At 44.7% G+C, this 22892-nt stretch overlaps 1 protein-coding gene across 1 annotated transcript; it reads left to right on the top strand.

The window, feature by feature from the left end:
* Positions 1-1892: 1892 nt before the first annotated feature.
* On the top strand, positions 1893-17283 carry calb1 (calbindin 1; the record flags this gene model as incomplete). Its single annotated transcript, XM_084442752.1, has 11 exons — positions 1893-1971; positions 2379-2455; positions 8289-8363; positions 9881-9961; positions 10155-10211; positions 11734-11811; positions 12486-12541; positions 12636-12675; positions 12796-12849; positions 15277-15348; positions 17170-17283. 11 exons carry the CDS (start codon positions 1893-1895, stop codon positions 17281-17283), a joined length of 783 nt encoding a protein of 260 aa, XP_084298878.1.
* Positions 17284-22892: the final 5609 nt, after the last annotated feature.

Genomic DNA, 22892 nt, shown 5'->3' with positions numbered 1-22892 from the left:
GCAATTATGTGTTAGCTATCCTTGTAGTCTCTAATACAGTTCAATCTTCTTTCAGTCAAACAAAATGTCCTCTCCACCTTTCATTTCCTCTTTTGCCAAAATGCCTATCTGTCATTGCATGACTATTGATTTATTTCCCTTTGTTCTTCTTTTCCCCCGAAAACACATACAGTAACAGTACAAGAAATCGCTAGGCCCCCCAACACCTCTCAATTTGCTGTGACACCGGTTACAGCACACAGTAAATGAAAATGTCAGGTATTGTGTGTGTGTGTGTGTGTGTGTGTGTGTGTGTGTGTGTGTGTGTGTGTGTGTGTGTGTGTGTGTGTGTGCTCTGGGCCATCCAACACGTAAAGGTGCACTGTGCTCTGAAGGAAGAACCAACCCTATAAGCATCATGGAAGATCAAAGTGTGCAATTTGAAATCTGTTTTGAAGTGGTGTAGCCACCTTTATACGTGACGTGTGTCCGTTTGTAGCATGAGATGTACACCAATCAACCAGCAGAGGGCAGTAGACATTGCTTATCAACATGCACGCCTACTTCACCACCCAGGAGTGCTTTTTCTCCCCTCATATTTTTCGTAGCTCTTTGCAGAGCTCACTGTGCTGTATATGATATATTCCTAATATATACTTAGAGAGTCCCTTGATATCCCTTTAAGTCATGAGAGAGGGAGAGATTAAGAGAGAGAGAGAGAGAGAGAGGGAGAGAGAGGGGGAGAGAGAGGAAAGGGAGAGAGAGAGAGAGGGAGAGAGAGGGGGGAGAGAAGGAGAGAGAGAGAGAGAGAGAGAGAGAGAGAGGGGGGGGGGGAGAGGGAGAGAGAGGGGGGAGAGAGAGAGAGAGACAGACATGGTTGGGAACATGGTTTAGACAGAAACAGAGATAGATCCAATAACTGGTAGAAACAGCCCAGATAGCAAGCGGATCTGAGCCATATACAGGCCAGATCTTGCCCTCGTGGCTTAGTTCCGGCCCATATATGGCCCAGAATCATTACACATCCGCTTGCTATCTGGGAAGAGAGTTCCTTCATTCTTTCTCTTCTTGTGCAATAGTAACCACTTCGGTAACACTTTTTAATAAGGTACACAAATGAGTAGTTACTGAGTAACTAATGAGGAACCAATGATTAGTTAATGAGTAGTTACTGATTAATTATCAATCCATGACTATATAGTAGATAATGATGGGCTACAAGAGAACAGACTGGGGACTGCTATATATCCTAATGATTAATTAATGCTTAAGTAATGATGAGGTAATAAAGGACTACCTAATAACTACTCTGTATGATGTCTGACTTTACAATAAGGTACACAAAAGAGTAGCCTACATTTTCCTTTTGGACCTTTAGGTGTGAACGCGATCTCAGATTTTAGTGGGAGTAGTTGTAAACTAGTGCAGCTGGGGGGGTTTTAACTGAGAATAACTTTAGGAGAGAGGCCACTGATGAAACACAATCACTTAATCTCCAGCCCTGAAAGTTTTCGTATGCAGTGACATAAACTTGGAATGCCTTAAACTACATTCTGCTGCAGCTCTAGACTGAAGAACTTGTATACTGTGCCTCTGTGGATAGTGAGTTTAACAAAAAAAAAAAAGCAGTTCTTATTTGAATGCAGCTCACATCTCCGTGCACCCCTGGTGAGCACCAATGTGCTGAGCCCGCGCAACCGGCAGCGCGGACGGCGCAGGGCGCTCGGGGAGGTGACTTGCGCATTTGGCGTGTTACCCAGCGTCAGGGGAAGGGGGTGGTGCCGAAAGATTAACGTCAAAGTGCGCCCTTTAAATACCGTGCACAGACTGATCAAGGAGTCGCGTTCATTGCAGAGCCTCTGCAAGTGTGTATAGCAGCCGTGCGCTCCAGTCAACCAACCCTATCCGGCGACATGGCCAACGCGTACCTGCAAGGAGTGGAGATATCCGCGTCACAGTTCTTGGACATCTTCCACCACTATGACAACGATGGTAACTCCGATTTCACAATTCTTGAGAAGTATGGAGTATCGTGGCACTGAAGTAGAACGATTTTGGGACACTTTTGCGCCAAATACTGCATGGATCATTTTGCGCGTTTTAGTGATTAAATCCCAAGAATGATCTTTAGTAGACTACCTCTGTACATCTTTACTTAATTGACTAATAATTATTTGATTATTAATGATCTTAGTCATGTTTTAGTGATTATAATGACAACAATGACTGCATAAATGCTCAATTTGTACTTTTTAGACGCCTATTGAACAATTAGCTATTTCAGCCAGTTAAACAACTGCATACAAAACTAAAATCAATATCTAAGATGAATTTGATATCGTGTGTAATATTCGGTGGTTACTGATCTCTTAGTGAATTGGTGCCTGTACTTTTTGCAGGTAGTGGATATATTGAAGGGAAGGAGTTGCAGAGCTTTATAATAGAACTTCAGCAGGCTCGAAAACAGGCAGGACTTGTAAGTATATATATGTCGTCCATATTAGAATAAGCTTATTCTTGTGGATAAGAGGTGTCAACTATAGCCTACTCAGCATCTTAACCGTCAATTTACAAACTTGTGAGATAATGCGTGTTATGTGCTTTAACTGCGTTAGCAAAAATCCTACCAGAATACATTTGTTGGAGGTTGTGTTGGAGTGGGTGTGTGTCTCACAAGGCTATGTGTGCAAAATCATGTCAGCCGTGTTAACATCATGTTAAATGTTAAAGTCAGTTGCCTTGCCGCAGTTGCCCATCACTGAGGCAGAGAGAGAGAGAGAGAGAGATAGAGAGAGAGAGAGAGAGAGAGAGAGAGGGAGAGAGAGAGAGAGAGAGAGAGAGAGAGAGAGAGGGGGGAGGGGAAGGGGGGGGGGGCAAAACCAATCTAGTTGGAAATAGGTTCTGTTGTGTTGTTTTTATTCTCGTAGCCTTATTAGTGATAGCCAATCACAATAATGTTTGTTGTGGCGGTCCTTACTAGAGTAGGCCTATTCAGGTTGGAGAACAGTTATCACTGGAGGGTATGGACATATTCAGTTTGATTAGAAACCATTATTTGATCCTGTGTGTTGGTTAATTGGCTCTTTCTAATTGGCTCTGTGTGTTGGTTAATTGGTGCTTTCTAAAGTGGGTGATATCATAAATCTGACATTTATGGATGTGTTACAACGTGTCTGGTGTTTTGGCCGTCGAGTATAAAGTACACTATCAATTATGTATGTGTCTGTATGTCTGTGTGTCTGTACATACTTCAAAGGCCGGATATCTCCATTTCCATAGCGCTGTACCAGATTTGATGGATGCAATGTCCATAGTTCCACCTTGATGAACTCTGTTTTTCCCGGCCATATCTTCAGTGGAAACACTGGACCCTGCTAAAAAAAAACAAGTAAAAACAGCAGAAACACAGTTTTTAGGCAATTCTATTTTCCATTCTGACCTTTTTGACACTGAAACTTTTAGTGCCTCAACTCAGCATTTCTTGTCTTGGTTGGATTTAATCCATTCCTTCAAACTGAACAGAGTTGAGAAACAGTGCACCTTCCTGCTTTGCATTTTAATAGCAAAGGTTAAACACTCATTTCCTATTCAATGTACAAGCAATTAGAATAGCCGCTGTCGGGAGAGCACGTTGGCAGTCACACAGATTCTTAAACAGGAGTAATGGCTCAATGTTTGCCAGTGGCTGAAAAACACCTTTAGATTTACTCAGCGGAAAACAGTGTTTGGACATGATTAAGAAAAATGGTGCCGTTTATCCTCCTCAGATTAAATGCTCATTCATTACTGACCAATCAGAGAACAGTGGATTTTGAAGTACAATTGGTTGGTTTGCCATTCTTCATGCCTCATGTAAAGTGATGCTCAAGATGGCTTCCACATTTTTTTTTTGCAAGGTCAGAGGAAAGATCAATAAAGAGATCAATGATTGGTTTTGACTGATTAATCTTCTTGTGGGCCAGTTGCAGTGCTGTGTCTTTACATGCACAGCATTCATTGACTTGACACCATGTGAGTTCAACTCACACCGCAGTATTCAAACTGTCACATCCCTGTCTTCAAAAGGAGTGTTATTAAAACTGACCAGTCAAAAACATGGAGCCTTTTCTATGTCCTGGTAGATTATTTTGTTTTTGTACTTCAATGTTGTCCTTCTGTCTGTGCACTGCCCTGTCTAGTCCTTGGACCCCTGTCTAATGCTGTCTATCCATCAGTGTTACGCACCAACTGACCAGAAGTCCTAGTATGTGTAAAAACCTGGCGATAAAATCTGATTGTGATTCCCATGAATCATTGGGGTTCCAATATTGCTATTGTAGTAAACAGTTTATAGTAGTAAAGAGTTTATTATTATTTCAGCATGGCAGCAATGTACATAAGTAACACAGGTTGAATTGGAGTACATTTTACAGGTATGCTAGTCTAAAAACAATAACTATGATTAAAAGCTAAGGATGTAATTACAAGCTATATTAGGAGTTACGAAATGGAAAGATGTCAGGTTGATGGGGGGGGGGTGTTATTTATTTATTGCTATGATTAATGGAGAGGAAGCAGTCAATGAGAAAAGACAAGTCTGTAAACTTTACATCCTGGCACTCTGACTGTGCTCTCATAGAGGCGTGGCCACACCTGGTTCACACAGGGGTGCTGAGCTCTAGCTTCTATAGACTGGTGAGGTGGTGATGTCATTCTGTAGGCTTTAAGTTACAGTAGCATTTCCGCCATTGTGTAGTCCAAAACCCCTATTGGAAAAATGAATGGGATTTTTGAAAAATGCTGTAAATAAAGTCTGTGTTTAACAGACACTCACAGAATAGAGTACCCTATGTTTGTTTGTTTGTTTATTTTGAAGCCCTTAGTTGCTTTTAATGTCGATGTTTTTGCAATGCTAACCATTTCTCAACCTGGACTACACACAAGTCCATGTATTATCATGTGGTCTGCGTGCGCCATAGCCTGAGCTGGCTCTAGAGATCATGGGATTTCCCAAACGGAATAAATACCACACGTTAGCACATGGCCTGGCTAGCTCAATCTTGTTGCTCAACCTTGTTGTTGTTCATTTTTTCCATGGAAAAATGTAAATACTACATACTACTACGCAAACTTCACCTGCATTTTTAAGCTACCCCAGTAACAATGGTGGCACATCAGGAAGACATTAGACGAATGTAAGTCAGTCCTATTTCAGTAATGGTGAATTTGGACCAGCTTTTCCCAGATGAGAAACACAAGTGTTTTTCTAGAGCCTTATTGGGGGCATGGGCGCAGGGGCGTTCCACAAAAATCTGGTCCCTATACATTAACGATCTCTGTGGGGCCCCCCCTGAGATTTTTTCACTTAGTCACAAGCAACCCCCCCCCCCCCCCCCGCCAGGACGTCTCCCCCCCCTCGAGACAACTACCCCCCCCCCCCCCCCCCAAATGCGTGAGGTTTGGCACCCACGTCAATCCTAACAAATTCCTGGATTTTCACGAGACCCTCTCCCTATTGGGGCCCTGGGTACTCAGCTCCACCCCCTTGCGACGGCCATGCGTGGACGAATCCAAACTGTCTCCAGAAGACGACAGCCATGCGTGGACGTGTCCAAACTGTCTCCAGAAGACGACAGCCATGCGTGGACGTATCCAAACTGTGTCCAGAAGACGACAGCCATGCGTGGACGTATCCAAACTGTTTCCAGAACACGTCGGCCATGCGTGGACGTATCCAAACTGTTTCCAGAAGACGTCGGCCATGTGTGGACGTATCCAGACTGTGTCCAGAAGACGTTGGCCATGCGTGGACGAATCCAAACTGTTTCCAGAAGACGTCGGCCATGCGTGGACGTATCCAAACTGTTTCCAGAAGACGTCGGCCATGCGTGGACGTATCCAAACTGTGTCCAGAAGACGTCGGCCATGCGTGGACGAATCCAAACTGTTTCCAGAACACGTCGGCCATGCGTGGACGTATCCAAACTGTTTCCAGAACACGTCGGCCATGCGTGGACGTATCCAAACTGTTTCCAGAAGACGTCGGCCATGCGTGGACGTATCCAAACTGTCTCCAGAAGACGTCACCTCCGCAGCCACAGGCGCTGGTGTTTCCCAGAAAAAGTGACACTTTCACTTTGCAACTGTCAACATTTTTCCAAGAAAGAGTGCAACGTGACTATTTCTCTGCAACTTACGATGTGATTTTACCCTCCCGTTTGACTCATTTCTATCTCATTTAGTTTTCATGCCAAAACCTAACCGGACAATTCAGCTATTCATATGACCTATAGGCTCCACCCCTGTGACCTCTACAGAAACCACAGCACTGCAGACAGAACCCCATATGGGAACACCAATTATGATTAATAAAAAATACACAACAGGCGCATAGATATATGCTTGTTTTTCTTTGGGATTCAGAAGTAAAGACTGCAGACATTATGTGGACTTTGTGTAATGATGTAGTAAAGATACTGCATAAATAAGTGAAGAGTAATTGAAGCAGGCGACTCAAAATTCACATAATGAAGCCTGACCATCTAGCCCCAAAATACAAAATATATTGGTGTATTATAGGCTACTTGTCATCTTGATTTCACATTTTTTTAAGACATGCACAAATAATGAACTGTAAACTGACACTCATCATCAAAGACATATGATGGAATACGAGGTACATCTGGACAGACAGGCCTACACAGCTGCAGAGGTGCAACTTGTACTGAACTTAGCCCAACCACATTGGGGGAAAATTAAATGGTATTGATCATATTGATCATATCTTGGGAAGATATTTGGTCAGTGGTCATGTGACATTTCTCAAAGAATTAGGGATTTATTTCTCTGATGCCTTTGCAGCCAGGAACTGGTTGTGTTTTCTTGTGGCCGATAGAAGCAATGCATTGCTTTATTCATGTATCCCTAAAGATGACATCACTTTGAAAACTGGGATATGAGGATACAGTATATTGGACGGTTATTTGGTTTGGTCCCCAAGATTGAGTGCCAATCTAAAAAACAGTGTCATTAATGAACATGAGTGTGGTCGCAATGTTGATTTTTAAATCAATGCCAACGGCATCTGGGTAACTGGATCTGCAAGATAGACACGATCCGTTTTCGTAGTCATATTTTTGGTCATTACTAAAACAAACTGGACCTCACTAAAGACATCCCTACTGTAGCAGTAGCACTGATATTTCGTCTGACCTTGACTTACAAATTACAGAACATGCATTTGCATTATGCCTGCATTAACAAGTCATTGGAGTTTGTTATCAACACAATCTGAGGTCATTTTATCTTGGCGCCTTTTTACAGTAATGCTGCAGTTGCTTCATAAGAATGAGATGAGCTTCAAAATAAAAAAGTAAAAGTCTTAATATGGATTGAGTAAAGGGGTGAAGAACTAGACAACACAGAAATGGCGACAGTTTTCACAGTTTAACCGTTTCTGTGCATTTTATTGTGTTTTATTCTCTTGTTTAAGGAGGGTTAATCTTTGCATAATGAAATGGTGCATATGGTATAATGGGTGTCTACAGCATTTTAATAGCTTCAATTAAATACCTCTCATTCAAATATTTATATATATAACCATTCCAAATGTGATGCTTATGGATGGACCGCGCATACATAATCACCGTATAACTGGCTTTGCCAGATCCAATTTGCAAAAACGGGAAGGGTCTGGAGCTTGCTTCATTTATTTTCGATTTCCAAGGGGTGTTATCAACGGTCGCAGACCAAAATGCCTCTGGGTGCAATTGGACAGACCTACAGTACAACCGCTCAGAGCGACGAAACGTGGGTTGGTCGTCGTATTATGGTATCAATGGGCCGCTGTGTCAAACCCACTCCAGGTAAACAGTCGGGACTGGCCAGGAAAATGTCTGCCAGGTGGAGGTTAGTCTGGATGGGAGCTTGACCAGACGGATCTGCAGAGAGAACGGGTCGGTCTCGGGTCAGGACGGTGAAGGCCGGCTAGCCCCTGTTGTCATCTGTATGTGTGCAGCTGGACAGACTGACCCGTGCCAAAACTATTAGCATTCTGCTGCTAGGGACGACGTAGCTGCTCATCTGATTCACTTTGATAACATGGGATGGCCTCATGGAGTGGAATGAGGACAGGAGTTATTATTTGCTCACTAAACTCATCTTCTGAAGAGAGCCTCCTCGAAATAGATTTGGGGATTTATGTACTGGGGCTGCTCTTGGCTTTTTATATGTCATATAAAAGGGGTTGTCGTTGAAATCACAGAAAATCATAAGGAAGTTGAAAGTACTTCACAGGGTTTTAGTATTAACTGTGACATTTTCTCCTACAGGAACTTACTGACCGAATGAAAGCTTTCATAGAGCAATATGAAAAAAATGCAGATGGAAAGATTGGAATAATTGAGGTGAGTCTTTTCACAAATGTCAGGCCTTTACCTAAATCCTCTTGTGGCTCGGGCAAGTTCCAGAAGGTACAGAGAACAATAAAGGGTTCTCCGAGTGTCTCTGATGGAGAACCATCTGAAAAACCCATCAAGAACCCTTTATGATTACAGGTAGAACCATTCCATCAATAAAATGTTCTACTAGGAACCAATTTCAGAGGGTTCTCCCAAAGGGTTTACACAAAAAACTAAGGAAGCTTTTTTGTTGACGGCAGGCTTACTGGAGAATACAGACCAACATACTAGCTATACAAATCTGTTTACATACCAGTACAGTACATACCAGTAACATACCTGGTCACATATACCTACATGAACAGATTCACAAAAGTACATTTCACACGAATACTGAACGTAACATCCATTGCATTTAGATTGATACATTAATGATTCCCTAGGGGTAAATTAAAGTATCAAACAATTAAAGTATCAAACACAAATCAAACACTATCTGGATTAGATTTATTCTACAGATTGATGAGAATGCAGGCCTTATTGGGATGTAATTTTAGACGTGAGCCCCAAAGTGCATTTGCAATACATTTCCTAGCAGCCAGATGGAATTTCACCAGATAAATTTACAGGAGTCATTCTCCAACACCGTATTATGGGAGGTAACGATGAATGAGATGTCTTGGATGAATAGGACTCTATCTCTTATTGAGCATAATCTTGTCGGCAGCAACATTTCACTGTGACTGTGCACGTACAGTACGTAACATGTGACAAATATAGAAATCTGGAATCTCTTGAGTCTTGAATGTTCAAAGAGCCCTAATGAATGCAGAAATGATTTACCCAGGGTATTACCGAATGTAGACATGATTCATCTTTCCGCCAATGCCTGTGGAAATGAAAAGAAGGTATTTTGAGAGGAAAATGACAGCCTCCCCATTAGGCGTAATGACTGGTAACATTACGAGGACTGAATAAATTTGTAATGACGCACGGTGAGGAACAGCAGTAGGCTGGATGTAGCCAGGATGGTGGCTAGGTCCGTTCTGTAGCTAGATCATTTCATTTCAAACCTTTATATATACTCGTAAAGCACCTCGTAAAGGTTTCCCTCATTTACCGTGTTGACGAGTTCAGATCAAACTCCGTTGTCAGCATGCCCCCCATGTCTGAGTCAGTCACAGTCCAATTGTAAAGAATCCATGGATTTATGAGTCAGATCACACATTATCTGATAATCAAGTTCTACAGTCATGTGCTCACATGGATTATGCATACTGGTCTGTGGCCCATAATCCAGCCATGGCAGAGTACTACCATGATTTGACTTCAGATACTGTAACATTAGGTAACATTAACTTGGACCTAAGAGCTGCTACTAGATAGATACAACCATATTTTACATAATTATGGGATGTTGCAATTACCCTCTGTTTCACTGAAATGTCCACCTACAGCACAAATTCAATAACAAGTAAGTGTGCATGTAAAGGTTAACTATACAACTCACCTTTTTTTCACAGCTAGTTCAAATATTGCCCACAGAAGAGAACGTCTTGGTATTCTTCCGACAACAGTTGAAGTCCTGTATGGAATTCATGCAGGTAATATTTTATTTAAGTGGAAGATTGTTAGTCAGGTGAATGGTAATGTTAATTGGTGTTACTACTACTAAGTGCTCTGTAGATAAATAATACACCCTTCCATTTAAAGTAATTTTATGTCATGGAGTGTAACGTACCACTCAATGCATTCTGTATTAATGAAAACTTTCTCCCTTTCATTCTCCAATCACAGGCTTGGAGAAATTTCGACGCCGACCATAGTGGCTACATCGAAGCAGACGAACTGAAGGTGAGCAGTGCATCCTGGGGTTTGCAGTTCCCATTGCTGACAGGCAGCCTTCAAATGGACTGTTTCACTTTCCTTGATTGCAGTGTTTTGTTCCAGTATAACAGGATGTGCTCACGAGGATCCCCTCTAGGTCAAGCCTCAGCTGGATTAAAGCTTGAAATAGTTTTTTACTGGTAATTGAAATATTGTTCGTCACGCCTCGGGGTTTGGACCCTTCTTACTTTGATCCAAGAACGAACATGGGATCCATATACATAAACTTCCAACTTCCAGGGTTCTGTCTCTAAGGAAGTCTGAGAATGATTACGCCTAGAGCAGGCATTCCCAAACTGTGAGGCGGGCCTCCCCTGGGGGGCCCCAAAGAAATTCAGGGGAGGTGAGGAGGGATGGTTAGAAAAAAAAAAAAGGAAAAACATGTTTTTTTATTTTTGAAATGTCTATGGTTTTTATGAATGAAACATGATTTTAAAGGTCAGAAGATCGAAATAAATAATGGAAGAGATGTATACTACATGTGTGGATAGTGCAGAGAGAGCCTCCCCCCGCAGGCACGAATGTATTGTGCGAAAACGTCATAACGTTAACTAGCAACAGGTGCCACCGAGCTAACTTAGCTATGTAACATCATAAGCTAGCTAACGCTGCCTTGCATAATGGACAAATTTGGGGTGTTGGAGGGGCGCGGGTGTGTCACTGTTTTCAGAGGGGAGACCCACATTGATGGAGTTTGGGAACCCATGACCTAGAGCATTGTGCACTCTGAGTGACAAGGAGAGGGGATAAACATCCCTGATGTGTTTGAAGACTTAGGGGTTGGTCTGAGGTGTTCAGTACAGTTGGTGCTGAGTATATTTCACCCCAGGACCAGATAGCAAGCGGATCTGGGCCATATACAGGCCAGATCTGGCCCTTGTGGCTTAGTTCCGGCCCATATATGGCCCAGAATCATTACACATCCGCTTGCTATCTGGGCTCCGATCAGAGTTACGAACTGACAACTCAAATGAAAGGGATAAAAGACAGTTTGAAATGGCAGGACTCTTTAACACATCACATTAGTAAGTGAGCACGGTAGCCACATATTACCATGTATTTTCATTTTAAAAAGCCACAACAGGTGCGCACAGGGCCCTGGCAGCCTGACACGAGGGTACAGGCCAGGGGGCAAACCACACGGGCACGCCCAAACACCTGGGAATACTCGCCACCATGCCTGACACGAGGGTACAGGCCAGGGGGCAAACCACACGGGCACGCCCAAACACAGGGCCCTGGCAGCCTGACACGAGGGTACAGGCCAGGGGGCAAACCACACGGGCACGCCCAAACACCTGGGAATACTCGCCACCATGCCTGACACGAGGGTACAGGCCAGGGGGCAAACCACACGGGCACGCCCAAACACCTGGGAATACTCGCCACCATGCAAAACAGTCAGACGAACATGCAAAGCACATTAAAAAAAATGGTAGGATTGATTCCAACACTGTTGTCATTACTGGCATATTCGGTTCACTTCCAGAACTTTTTGAAAGATTTACTCCAGAAGGCCAAGAGATCGTACGATGAGAAGAAGCTAGACGAGTACACACAAGCCACCGTAAGACTAGTACAGTATGTCACCTCACACACCACTGGTTTAAAGTCGTACTGAAATGAAAAAAGCATTCTGTCCCATTTTGGTTCACATAATTGGTCATAGTGTTCACCTATTCAACGATGTATGCCAAAAAAAAAAAAAAAAATCTACATTTGTTGTAATCTTATATCAAAGTATATAATTTCTTACTTCCTGGAAAATGGTAGGTCACGTGCAGTGACGACAACAGGTACCTTAGATTTTAGGCCAATAATCTCACGACATCCACCCGTCAATCAACGCTATCCTTCTATTGAATCTGTCTAAAGTTCTTAAAACCCGTCCACTTATCAATGTTCCAATCAAATTCCTCTAAACATATGTCCCACCCTCATAGCTTGTTTGCGTCGGAAATACGTCAAACTACGGAAGTTAGATGATCTCAAACGTCCGTTTCAGTGCGACTTTAATCAAAGGGTTGACTGAAGTGCATCTCCATTTTGCAGTCAACCTACATAACATCATTATTTACATGGTGCAAATAATAGCATGAATCCCATATTCTAAATACCATGACTAGTCCTGTCAGTTTGGGACACATGCTTACAACCCTTACCCAACACACCCAGCATTTCATAGTGTTTTGTCTGTGTGTGCTGCACTCCAAAGACTGATTTTTCTTCTTTGTCTTTCAGCTGAAAATCTTTGACTCAAACAATGATGGCAAGCTTGGCCTGGCAGAAATGGCCAGGTGTGTATAAGCGACGTGTGCTCTGTAGGTAACGTTGTCTGTGTGCTCACGGTGACAAAAACAAAAGTTTGTTTGTTTGTTTTTCCCCAAACAGACTGCTACCAGATGAGGAGAACTTCTTACTTAAGTTTCAGGTCAGAGGTTATTCTGGTATTCAATCAAAGAGGGCATGAGGAAAATCAGATTGACCTTGACTCAGCAGTCTTGTCCCTTGTCTTGTCCCTGTCTATCCTACCTATCTCTTACATTCACAGGGGGTGAAGATGGCAAGAAAAGAATTCAACAAGATCTTTGAGCTATACGACCGGGTACGTTCCACACACACCATTTCACTTTTCTTCCTCACAGGCAGAATACAGACAGCGGCCATTTTGAAATGTGTAAGGCAAAGACACTGCAGTGGTCAGGCTGACCGGCCCTGAGTGACGGTTCGGTGACCGGCGCTCTCTGGAGACCCTCTCTTCTTCTCTCTTTCTCTCTTTCTGTCTCTGGGCATCTCTGTCTCTGGCACCCTCTCCCCCTCGTCTCCCCTATTCACCTATCCCACCCGGCTCTTTCTCCATATATTCCTTTCCTCAATAGTTATATTCACAGTGAACATATATATTGATCGGCTGACTCTCCTGTCCTAAATTCTGTCACCCTGCCCTCTACTGCACCAATACTCTCTCTCTCTCTTTCTCTCTCTCTCTCTCTCTATCTTTCTCTCTCTGTCTCTCTCTCTTTCTCTCTCTCTCTCTCTTTCTCTCTCTCTCTGTCTCTCTCTGTCTCTCTCTCTTTCTCTCTCTCTCTCTTCCTTCCTCTGTTTCAACTCCTCTCACACTATCCTCTCTCTCCTCTATCCTCTCTGTCTCTCTCTCTCCTTCCTCTACCCTCTCTGTCTCTCTCTCTCTCTCCTCTACCCTCTCTGTCTCTCTCTCTCCTTCCTCTACCCTCTCTGTCTCTCTCTCTCCTTCCTCTACCCTCTCTGTCTCTCTCTCTCTCTCCTTCCTCTACCCTCTCCGTCTGTCTCTCCTTCCTCTACCCTCTCTGTCTCTCTCTCCTCTCTCCTTCCTCTACCCTCTCTGTCTCTCTCTCTCTCTCTCTCCTCTACCCTCTCTGTCTCTCTCTCCTCTCTCCTTCCTCTACCCTCTCTGTCTCTCGTTCCTCTCTCCTCTACGCTCTCTGTCTCTCTCTCTCCTTCCTCTACCCTCTCTGTCATCCTCAGTCACTCCTCCTCTCGACCTTCCTCCGTCCGTCTCGCCCCCTCCATCTCTCCTCCTCTCTCCTTGTACCTTTCCTCTCTCCTTCAGAAGTCTCTCCTCCCTCCATCATTACACTCCATCCCCCCTCCATCTCCCCAACGTCTGTCCTTTCTCTCTCTTACCCCCTCCCTCCCTCCCTCCCCCCCTCCCTCCCTCCCTCCCCCCCTCCTTCCCTCCCTCCCTCCCCCCCCCCCTGTAATGTCCGTCTTTGTCCTGGGTCCAGGGCAGCCATTCCCCAGTCCCCCTGTGATGCGTATTGATTGGCAGGTTCATGTAGCCTGACCGGGCAGACAGCAGGGGTGCACCTGGATGATATATGAACCCAGACGGGTCATTTCGTGGAGAAAATGGCGGCATGTTCATCGGGCGGGCTTTAGAGCGCTGCTGGGTGATCTGTCTAATTGGCTGGCAGGCCCGCTGGAATAGCCCCCCGTTTTGCATGTGTTTCAGTCCAGAGCCGTAGATGGGCACGCAGATGTGATGTAAGGGGTTAGAATTGAAGAGGTGGCGTGTTGTTGCCAGGTAACAGAGACTGGTACACGTTGAAGGTGCTGTAGGCCCAGTTGGAGGAGGGGTCGGCATGTGCTCTGGTTCTGGTTCTGGTTCTGGTTCTGGTTCTGGTTCTGGTTCTGGTTCTGGTTCTGGTTCTGGTTCTGGTTCTGGTTCTGGTTCTGGCTGGACAATGTTTCTGAGCTTGGATGTTTGTTTAATCTTGTTGTTTTTTGCCTCAACTCACCAGACAAGGAGAGAGGGAAGTGTGCTGTTTATCGTCCTGCAGATCCTAACGTCCACTGATTGATCTCGGTGTCACGTTCTCGACACACCGCATTGTGGTGGTCAGTCAAAGATAGAGACTAAAACAGAACCCTCTTTTTTCATGGCAAAAGAAAGTGATCAATTCAGGCTTACCGTCATGTATTGGAATTCAAAGCCAGTATAAAATCAATCTAAATTCAACCAATCTGGAAAGTTCAGCGAGGCGCAGAGCACGATTTTAGATGGGTTATGATTTGTCGCATGTACATATATGAACTGCATAGACTCACAACAACCATGCTATTCCAATTTCCCAATAGAACAGAAGAGCAATTATCCCACAAGGACCCACAATGCACCCGTTTAATTACACACATCTGCTCATTAAGGCCTTTGCTCAGTTTGTTTATTGTTATCAGCACTGTCAGAGGAGGTATGGCATCGCGTTGACGCTGTGTGCCAGACCCACGCTGCACGTATCCCAGAATACACCACAGACGCATGTCCCCCCCCCGATGTCTGGCCAAACAGATGAAAAGAAATGGCCGCCCAGTGGCGTGACACATTTCCTGTCTGCATGTGCCAATGCATTCATGGTTGTTTACTTCTTTCTGTCAGTCTCTCCTTTGTCTGTTTCTCTCACTCTATTATTTCCCCTCTCTCTCTCTCTCTCTCTCTCTCTCTTTGTTTGGTCTTCCATCCTGTCTGTCTTCTCTCTCTCTCCCTCCCTCCCAGGATGAGAGTGGCTACATGGATGAGAATGAGCTGGACGCGCTCCTCAAACACCTCTGTGAGAAGAACAGGAGGGTGAGTCTCTTCTCCAGTCAGGAGCACAAACCAATCAGATATATGAGATGATGCAGTAGAAGAAATGAGGTGTATTTGAAAGGAATGTAAGAACAGGTTTCAACTTAGAGGGGATATAAGGAGTGGATAAAGCAATGTACCAAAGTATCAAATTTGTAATCTGTAATTTGTAATTTGTAACTTGAGCCTGTATATAAGGAATTACTGAATTACTGAATAACAACTCATGGAAGTGCTAATTTGTACACACAATGTCTCGCCACTGAAAATTAAGTATTTAAAAATTATAATTTTAATGGTAGGTTTATTTTAACAGTAAAAGACAGAATAACCAGAAAAAATATTTCAAAAAAGTTATAAATTGATTTGCACTTGTTCGAGTGAAATAAGTATTTGATCCCCTATCAACCAGCAAGATGTCTGGCTCCCACAGACTGGTTATGTCCATGAGGCACACAAATGAGTCCTCTCGCTTTAAGAGAGTGCTCCTAATCTCAGCTCGTTACCTGTATAAAAGACACCTGTCCACAGAAGCAATCAATCAATCAGATTCCAAACTCTCCACCATGACCAAGACCGAAGAGCTGTCCAAGGACGTCAGGGACAAGATTGTAGACCAGGGCTGTGTTCTGAATCGCATACTTCTACTTCTTACTACCAGTACCTACTACAGCTGCCCTTAGAAAGTACGTACTTTGCAAGCAGTAGGCATCCAATTGGGACATACTACCTTGTCATAACATTGCGCCTTGAAATTTGCCGACATCTGTCGCTGTCCATAACGCGACATTCATCTACAGCTGTCACGACTCGCACATGTGACGCACATTTCCGTTGGCACAGGATTGTGGGTCAGAATAGCCAGAAAAGCCTGCTGGCTTGTATACTGCAAAATACGACCGGATGTAGTGGGACATCCTGGTATTTTTGCCATACTGCATGTGGCATACTATGCATTGGGACATACTAGATCCTGTTTTGGCATACTATATAGTAGGGTAGTATGCGATTCGGAACGCAGCCCTGCACAAGGCTGGAATGGACTACAAGACCATTGCCAAGCTGCTTGGTGAGAAGGGGACAACAGTTGATGCGATTATTCGCAAATAATCGCGAAACACAAAATAACTCTCCATCTCCCTCAGTCTGGGGCTCCACGCAAGAGCTCGCCTCGTGCAGGGGATCAAATCATTATTTCCCTCACTGTATGAGCACAACAGATGACTTTTATTTATTTATTTTTATTCTAAAATGTCACTATGTAGAGGCCATGTGTGACATTTGTAATTCCCTCACCTTTTTGTGAAAGTTCAGTCAGTCAATCAGTCAGCAGTCAGTCAAATGTCAGTCAGTGTGACAAAGTGGGATGGAGGTGAAGAGACTAGACAGACAACTAGACAGTCTCTTCACCTTCATCCCACTGTCACACATGACATTGAGGCTGATCGCTGGTAGATGTCAGCTGCTAATTAAAAAGCTTAGCTTGTAGACGTTTGACTGACTGACTGTCTGTCTGTCTGTGTCTCTGTCTGTCTGTCTGTCTGTCTGTGTCTCTGTCTGTCTGTCTGTCTGTGTCTGTCTGTCTGTGTCTGTCTGTGTCTGTGTCTCTGTCTCTGTCTGTCTGTGTCTCTCACTGTGTCTGTCTGTGTCTCTGTCTATCTGTCTCTGTCTCTTTCTGTGTCTGTCTGTCTCTGTCTATCTGTCTCTGTCTCTTTCTGTGTCTGTCTGTGTCTCTGTCTATCTGTCTCTGTCTGTCTATCTGTGTCTGTCTCTGTCTGTGTCTCTCTCTGTGTGTCTGTGTCTCTGTCTGGTCTGGGACAGGTGCTGGAGGTCAGTAAGATCCCCACGTACAAGACGGCCATCATGGCGCTCTCAGACGGCGGGCGTCTGTACAGGACGGAGCTGGCGCTGGTGCTCTGCGCCGACGACGTTTGAGACGACCACCCCGACCTTTAACCCCCGAAACCACACCCCCATCAATCCTACTTCCACCTTCCTTTCCCGTCCCCTCCCACTTGTGACGTGTGTGAAGATACTAGGTAGCTTGGAACTCCCAGTATGTAGGGTGTATTTTCGTTTTTTTTATTTTCTCTCTTAATTTTGAGAAATCTGTAAATTTGCCAGCGACACTGTGTAGCTATGTAACGTACATTATCAGAGACATTGGGTGGCACATACTTTTCAAACCTGTTGTTTCTATACTGTTTGTAAATGTACAGATTTTGTTACGTTGAGCTTAATAGCACAGTTGAAAACCTCTGTACTTCGACCCTCTCTATACAACATACTCTGTGTCTGAGTACCAAGATCTTCGCTTCTCATTGGCTGACAGACAGGGTGTGTCCCATTCTAACCAATTACAGCCGAGTTTACTCTCATGTCAAACAATCTAACTACACCTATCAGATCTATTAGCGTCAGTAACAATTCTGAGAACAATATTCCACTGCTTGCTGAAGCAATAAAACGTTACAAAACAAAATCTAGACTTTTGTGCATGGAAACACAATCTAAGAAAATTGAGTAAGAGTTCTTAAATGTGAGACAAATTTGAGCTATACGGTACATCCTTTTTGCAGTGCATGTTAGTAATGAAGACAAACTTATTAGCAAGCACATATCTCTGCATTATAGCCCGACCTCTTCCACCTGCCCCCCTGTAAGACCACCATGCCAGTCTCTAATGTTATACATGGACCTCTTATTTGCACTGTAAACAACGCCATGCCCTAACATGCCGGGCGCCAGGAACACTGTGTGAGATGGAATAATAAAAACACTATTCAACAACCTGAAAACATATCCTGTGTTTTTTTTTGGCCTACTGCTGACCTCCATGCTTTGACCGTGTGACGGACCCTCGCACAAATAACCCTTCTTACCCATGGAAGCTGATAACCAATCAAATTTGAAATAATCTTTACCGAATAAAACAAAGACTTCACCAGTCATGTCATAAGATGTCATAACATTGTCCTATTGTTATGATTGAACATTTCAATTACAGTACAGCTGGGATACATAACCACTGTACAGCCATTAGGAGGTCAGAGTTCAACTGCTGCTTTGACTCTGAAGCTTGAGGTACTCCCTTCATTTATGGAGTTTAAGTCTCTGGCTCTGGACCTTTGCACTTCGCCTTGTAATTGTTTTAATTGATTTGATTGCTTTAATTGATTTTGTATGCATTTTTGTTTGTGTCTATTGTGAACTCGTCAATCCTGAAAATGAGGGAAACCTCAGAGTCAAAATAAAGGTTTGAAATGAAATGGTGACACACACACACAGATAAAGCACACACACACACACACACACGAAGCACACATAAATCCTGGCAGTGAGTGGAGGAGAGGAAGGACAGGAGGCTTCTCTCTCCCTAACTCCTGCAGGACGAGTTAAGACAGCCCAGTGATTTTATCTTATAATTGGCCCGGCTGGTGAATGTATAGGGATGTCTTATCTGGAGATTAACTGCAGCGTGCAGTAAGTAGCAGTAAGTGTACGCGTGTGTGTGTGTGTGTGTGTCTGTGTCTGTGTGTATGTGACTCTTGAGAGCATTCAATTCAATTCAATTCAAACCTTTATTTAGCCCATTGAGGCTCGGGTCTTGCAGCTCTGGGAGCCCAGTAGATGATCAATGACTGTCATTATCCATCATTACCAAGGGGCGTTTACACAAAGCATTGAATAGTAGTTTGTGTGATGTGTTCTCATGTCAGATGTGTTTCTGTTTGGGGAAGTCCTGATAAATCTCACACATTCAGGTAAGCAAACAAATATATGTTCCCTTGTGATAACATGGTATGAGGGAAGAAGTGCATGAACTGAGGCAAATCAAATTGCCCACACCTACTTGCTTATGGTTGTCCATCGTATCCGATGATGACAATCCTGCCTCTGCTATTCATGAGTCTTCATGTGGCTATAAAGTCCAATCCGTGAGCCACACTGTCTGCTACAGACAGAACAGGTGAAGGCACTGACTGGGGGTGTGGGTGTGGAACTGGCTTCGTGTCTCTTCAAGCGTCTCCTGGTCCGTCGATCACCTCTGTCCTCCTCAAGCTTCTGCACCCCTTGTTGACAGAGCTGCCGCCAGATGGAACGTTGAGCGGCAGTGTCCTCCAGCTGGTTTGGGTTCAGGCTACACTTTTTCATGGTAGTCTTCAGTTGGTCCTTGTACCGTTTTTTCTGGCCCCCTGCCAGGCGACGGCCAAGATGTAACTGGCCATACAGCACTTTACGGGGTAGGCGCTCCCTCGGCATCCGGATGATGTGACCAAGCCAACGAAGTTGGTGCTGGGTGACTGTAGCCTCCATACTGATGCAGTTGGTCTTGCGTAGGATTTCAGTATGGGGCACTCGGTCATGCCAGGTTATCCCAGGATGGACTGGAGGCATCTGATATGGAAGGCCTCGAGCACCTTGAGGTGGCGACTGTATAGGGTCCATGCCTCACAGGTGTAGAGGAGAGTTGTGATGACAACTGCCAGATAAACTGATATTTGAATTGCCCACACACACACACACACACACACACTAGCACACACACACACACTAGCACACACACACACACACACTAGCGCGCACACACACACACATACACTAGCACACACACACACACACACACACACTAGCACACACACACACACTAGCACACACACACACACACTAGCGCGCACACACACACACACACATTAGCGCGCACACACACACACACACACACTAGCACACACACACTAGCACACACACACACACTAGCACACACACACACACACACACACACACTAGCACACACAAACTAGCACACACACACACTAGCACACACACACACTAACACACACACACACTAGCACACACACACACACTAGCGCACACACACACACACTAGAACACACACACACTAGCACACACACACACTAGCGTACACACACACACACACACACACTAGCACACACACACACTAGCACACACACACACTAGCGCACACACACACACACACTAGCACACACACACACCAGCACACACACGCACACTAGCACACACACACACACACTAGCACACACACATTAACACACACACACACACTAGCGCACACAGATTAACACACACACACACACACTAGCACACACATACACTAGCACACACACACACACACTAGCACACACACATTAACACACACACACACACACTAGCACACACTAACACACACACACACACAAGCACACACACACACACACACACACACACACACACTAGCACAAAGCGTGGAGCAGGGGGGTCAGTGTGCAGGCTGTGTCTGCAGCTGCTTGACTGCTTTGTGTGGGATTGCAAAGACACGTCCTCTGCTGTGCATGTTTGCTGCGTGTCCTCCACCACCAGACAATGTCAAGCCCCTCTCTGGTCAGGAGGGGGAGGTCTGGTCGCCCCCTCTAACCCTTACCCTAACCCGAAACTTGAAGAAGGTCTTGTGGACCGAAACGTTGTTTTTTCGTGCCTGTTAGAGCCAATAAAGTTGTTTTTTTGCCAGCAAGAACAGTGTGCGCGACCCTTTCTTTTTATGCTCAAGTCTTGTACTTTCTCCAACCCACCTGTTTAAAGAACATTGACGGTGTGCATAAGCCCTAATTTACTGTATTTGATTGGTTGACACTCTCTGGATCGGTTCGCAGCTGAGTGTGAAGCGGCTGGGATGAGAATCAGCACTTCTAAATCTGAGGCCATGGTCCTCAGCAGGAAAACGGTGGTCTGTCCGCTCCGAGTAGGAAATGAGTCCTTACCCCAAGTGGAGGAGTTCAAGTATCTGGGGGTCTTGTTCACGAGTGAGGGAACCATGGAGAGGGAGTTTAGCAGGAGAATCGGAGCAGCAGGAGCGGTTCTGCAATCGCTTTACCAAACTTTTGTGCCGAGAAGAGAGTTGAGCCAAAAGGCAAAGCTCTCGATCTACCGGTCTATCTTCGGTCCTACTCTCATCTATGGTCATGAAGGATGGGTCATGACCGAAAGAACGAGATCACGGATACAAACGGCTGAGATTAGTTTCCTCAGGAGGGTGGCTGGGGTCTCCCTGAGAGATCGGGTGAGAAGTTCAGTCATCCGGGAGGGACTCGGAATAGAGCCGCTGCTCCTTTGCGTCAGAAGGAGCCAGTTGAGGTGGTTCGGGCATCTAGTGAGGATGCCTCCTGGGCGTTCCAGGCGTGTCTGGCTGGGAGGAGGCCGCGGGGTAGACCCAGGACTAGGTGGCGGGATTACATCCCTGCACTGCACTGTGAGCGGCTAAAGATTCCCCAGGCAGAGCTGGTTGATGCTGCCAGGGAAAGGGATGTCTGGGGCCCCCTGCTGGAACTGCTGCCTCCGCGACCCGGCCCCGGATAAGAGGATGACAATGGATGGATGGATGGATGGTTGACATTTATGGGATGTATGGAAGCTAGGAGGAGAGAGAGGTACACTATATGGACAAAGGTATTGGGACACACCGCTTAATCATTGCATTCAGGCATTTCATTCAGTCCCATTGCCACAGGTGTATGAATCAAGCACCTAGCCATGCACTCTGCCTCTACAAACATTTGCAGTATATAAGCAAACAGTCATGTAAACTTTAACATTTCACAGTAGTACACAGACACAAGAAGTAGTTAAATTAAGTTGAGCTAAAATACTAAAACAGCAATATTTATGCCATAAGGTAGAAGAGAAAGACACTTATGAGTCTATTCAGGAGGGGTGTGGCCATTGCAATGAATATTGACCCTTCAGCAATGCTCAATAGAGTCAATTCCCCAGGTAAGTAGTTAAGTAGAGGAGATGAGATCACATTAAAGGACTCTCATTGCCCATTAGAACACTTATTCTTTTATGAGGGAGGGCCCTGAATATATCTCCCTCTAGGACCCTGAATATGTCTCTCTCAGTCTGTTACATGTAAACGTGGACCTAAACACTTTAATGGCCTCCTGCCAATTTTGACACTCAGTGTCAAAATCTCTCTCTCACATCTGTGAGGTTCTTGTAATATCACCTGGGCTTGTGAGGTTCTTGTAATATCACCTGGGCTTGTGGGGTTCTTGTAATATTACCTGGGCTTGTGAGGTTCTTGTAATATTACCTGGGATTGTGAGGTTCTTGTAATATACCTGGGCTTGTGAGGTTCTTGTAATATCACCTGGGCTTGTGAGGTTCTTGTAATATCACCTGGGCTTGTGAGGTTCTTGTAATATTACCTGGGATTGTGAGGTTCTTGTAATATACCTGGGCTTGTGAGGTTCTTGTAATATCACCCGGGCTTGTGGGGTTCTTGTAATATCACCTGGGCTTGTGAGGTTCTTGTAATATCACCTGGGCTTGTGAGGTTCTTGTAATATCACCTGGGCTTGTGAGGTTCTTGTAATATCACCTGGGCTTGTGGGGTTCTTGTAATATCACCTGGGCTTGTGAGGTTCTTGTAATATCACCCGGGCTTGTGGGGTTCTTGTAATATCACCTGGGCTTGTGAGGTTCTTGTAATATCACCTGGGCTTGTGGGGTTCTGCTAATATCACCTG

Source organism: Borostomias antarcticus (assembly GCF_949987555.1).
Source record: "Borostomias antarcticus genome assembly, chromosome: 8".
Taxonomy (NCBI): Eukaryota; Metazoa; Chordata; class Actinopteri; order Stomiiformes; family Stomiidae; genus Borostomias; species Borostomias antarcticus.
This window is presented reverse-complemented; position numbering and strand designations above follow the sequence as displayed.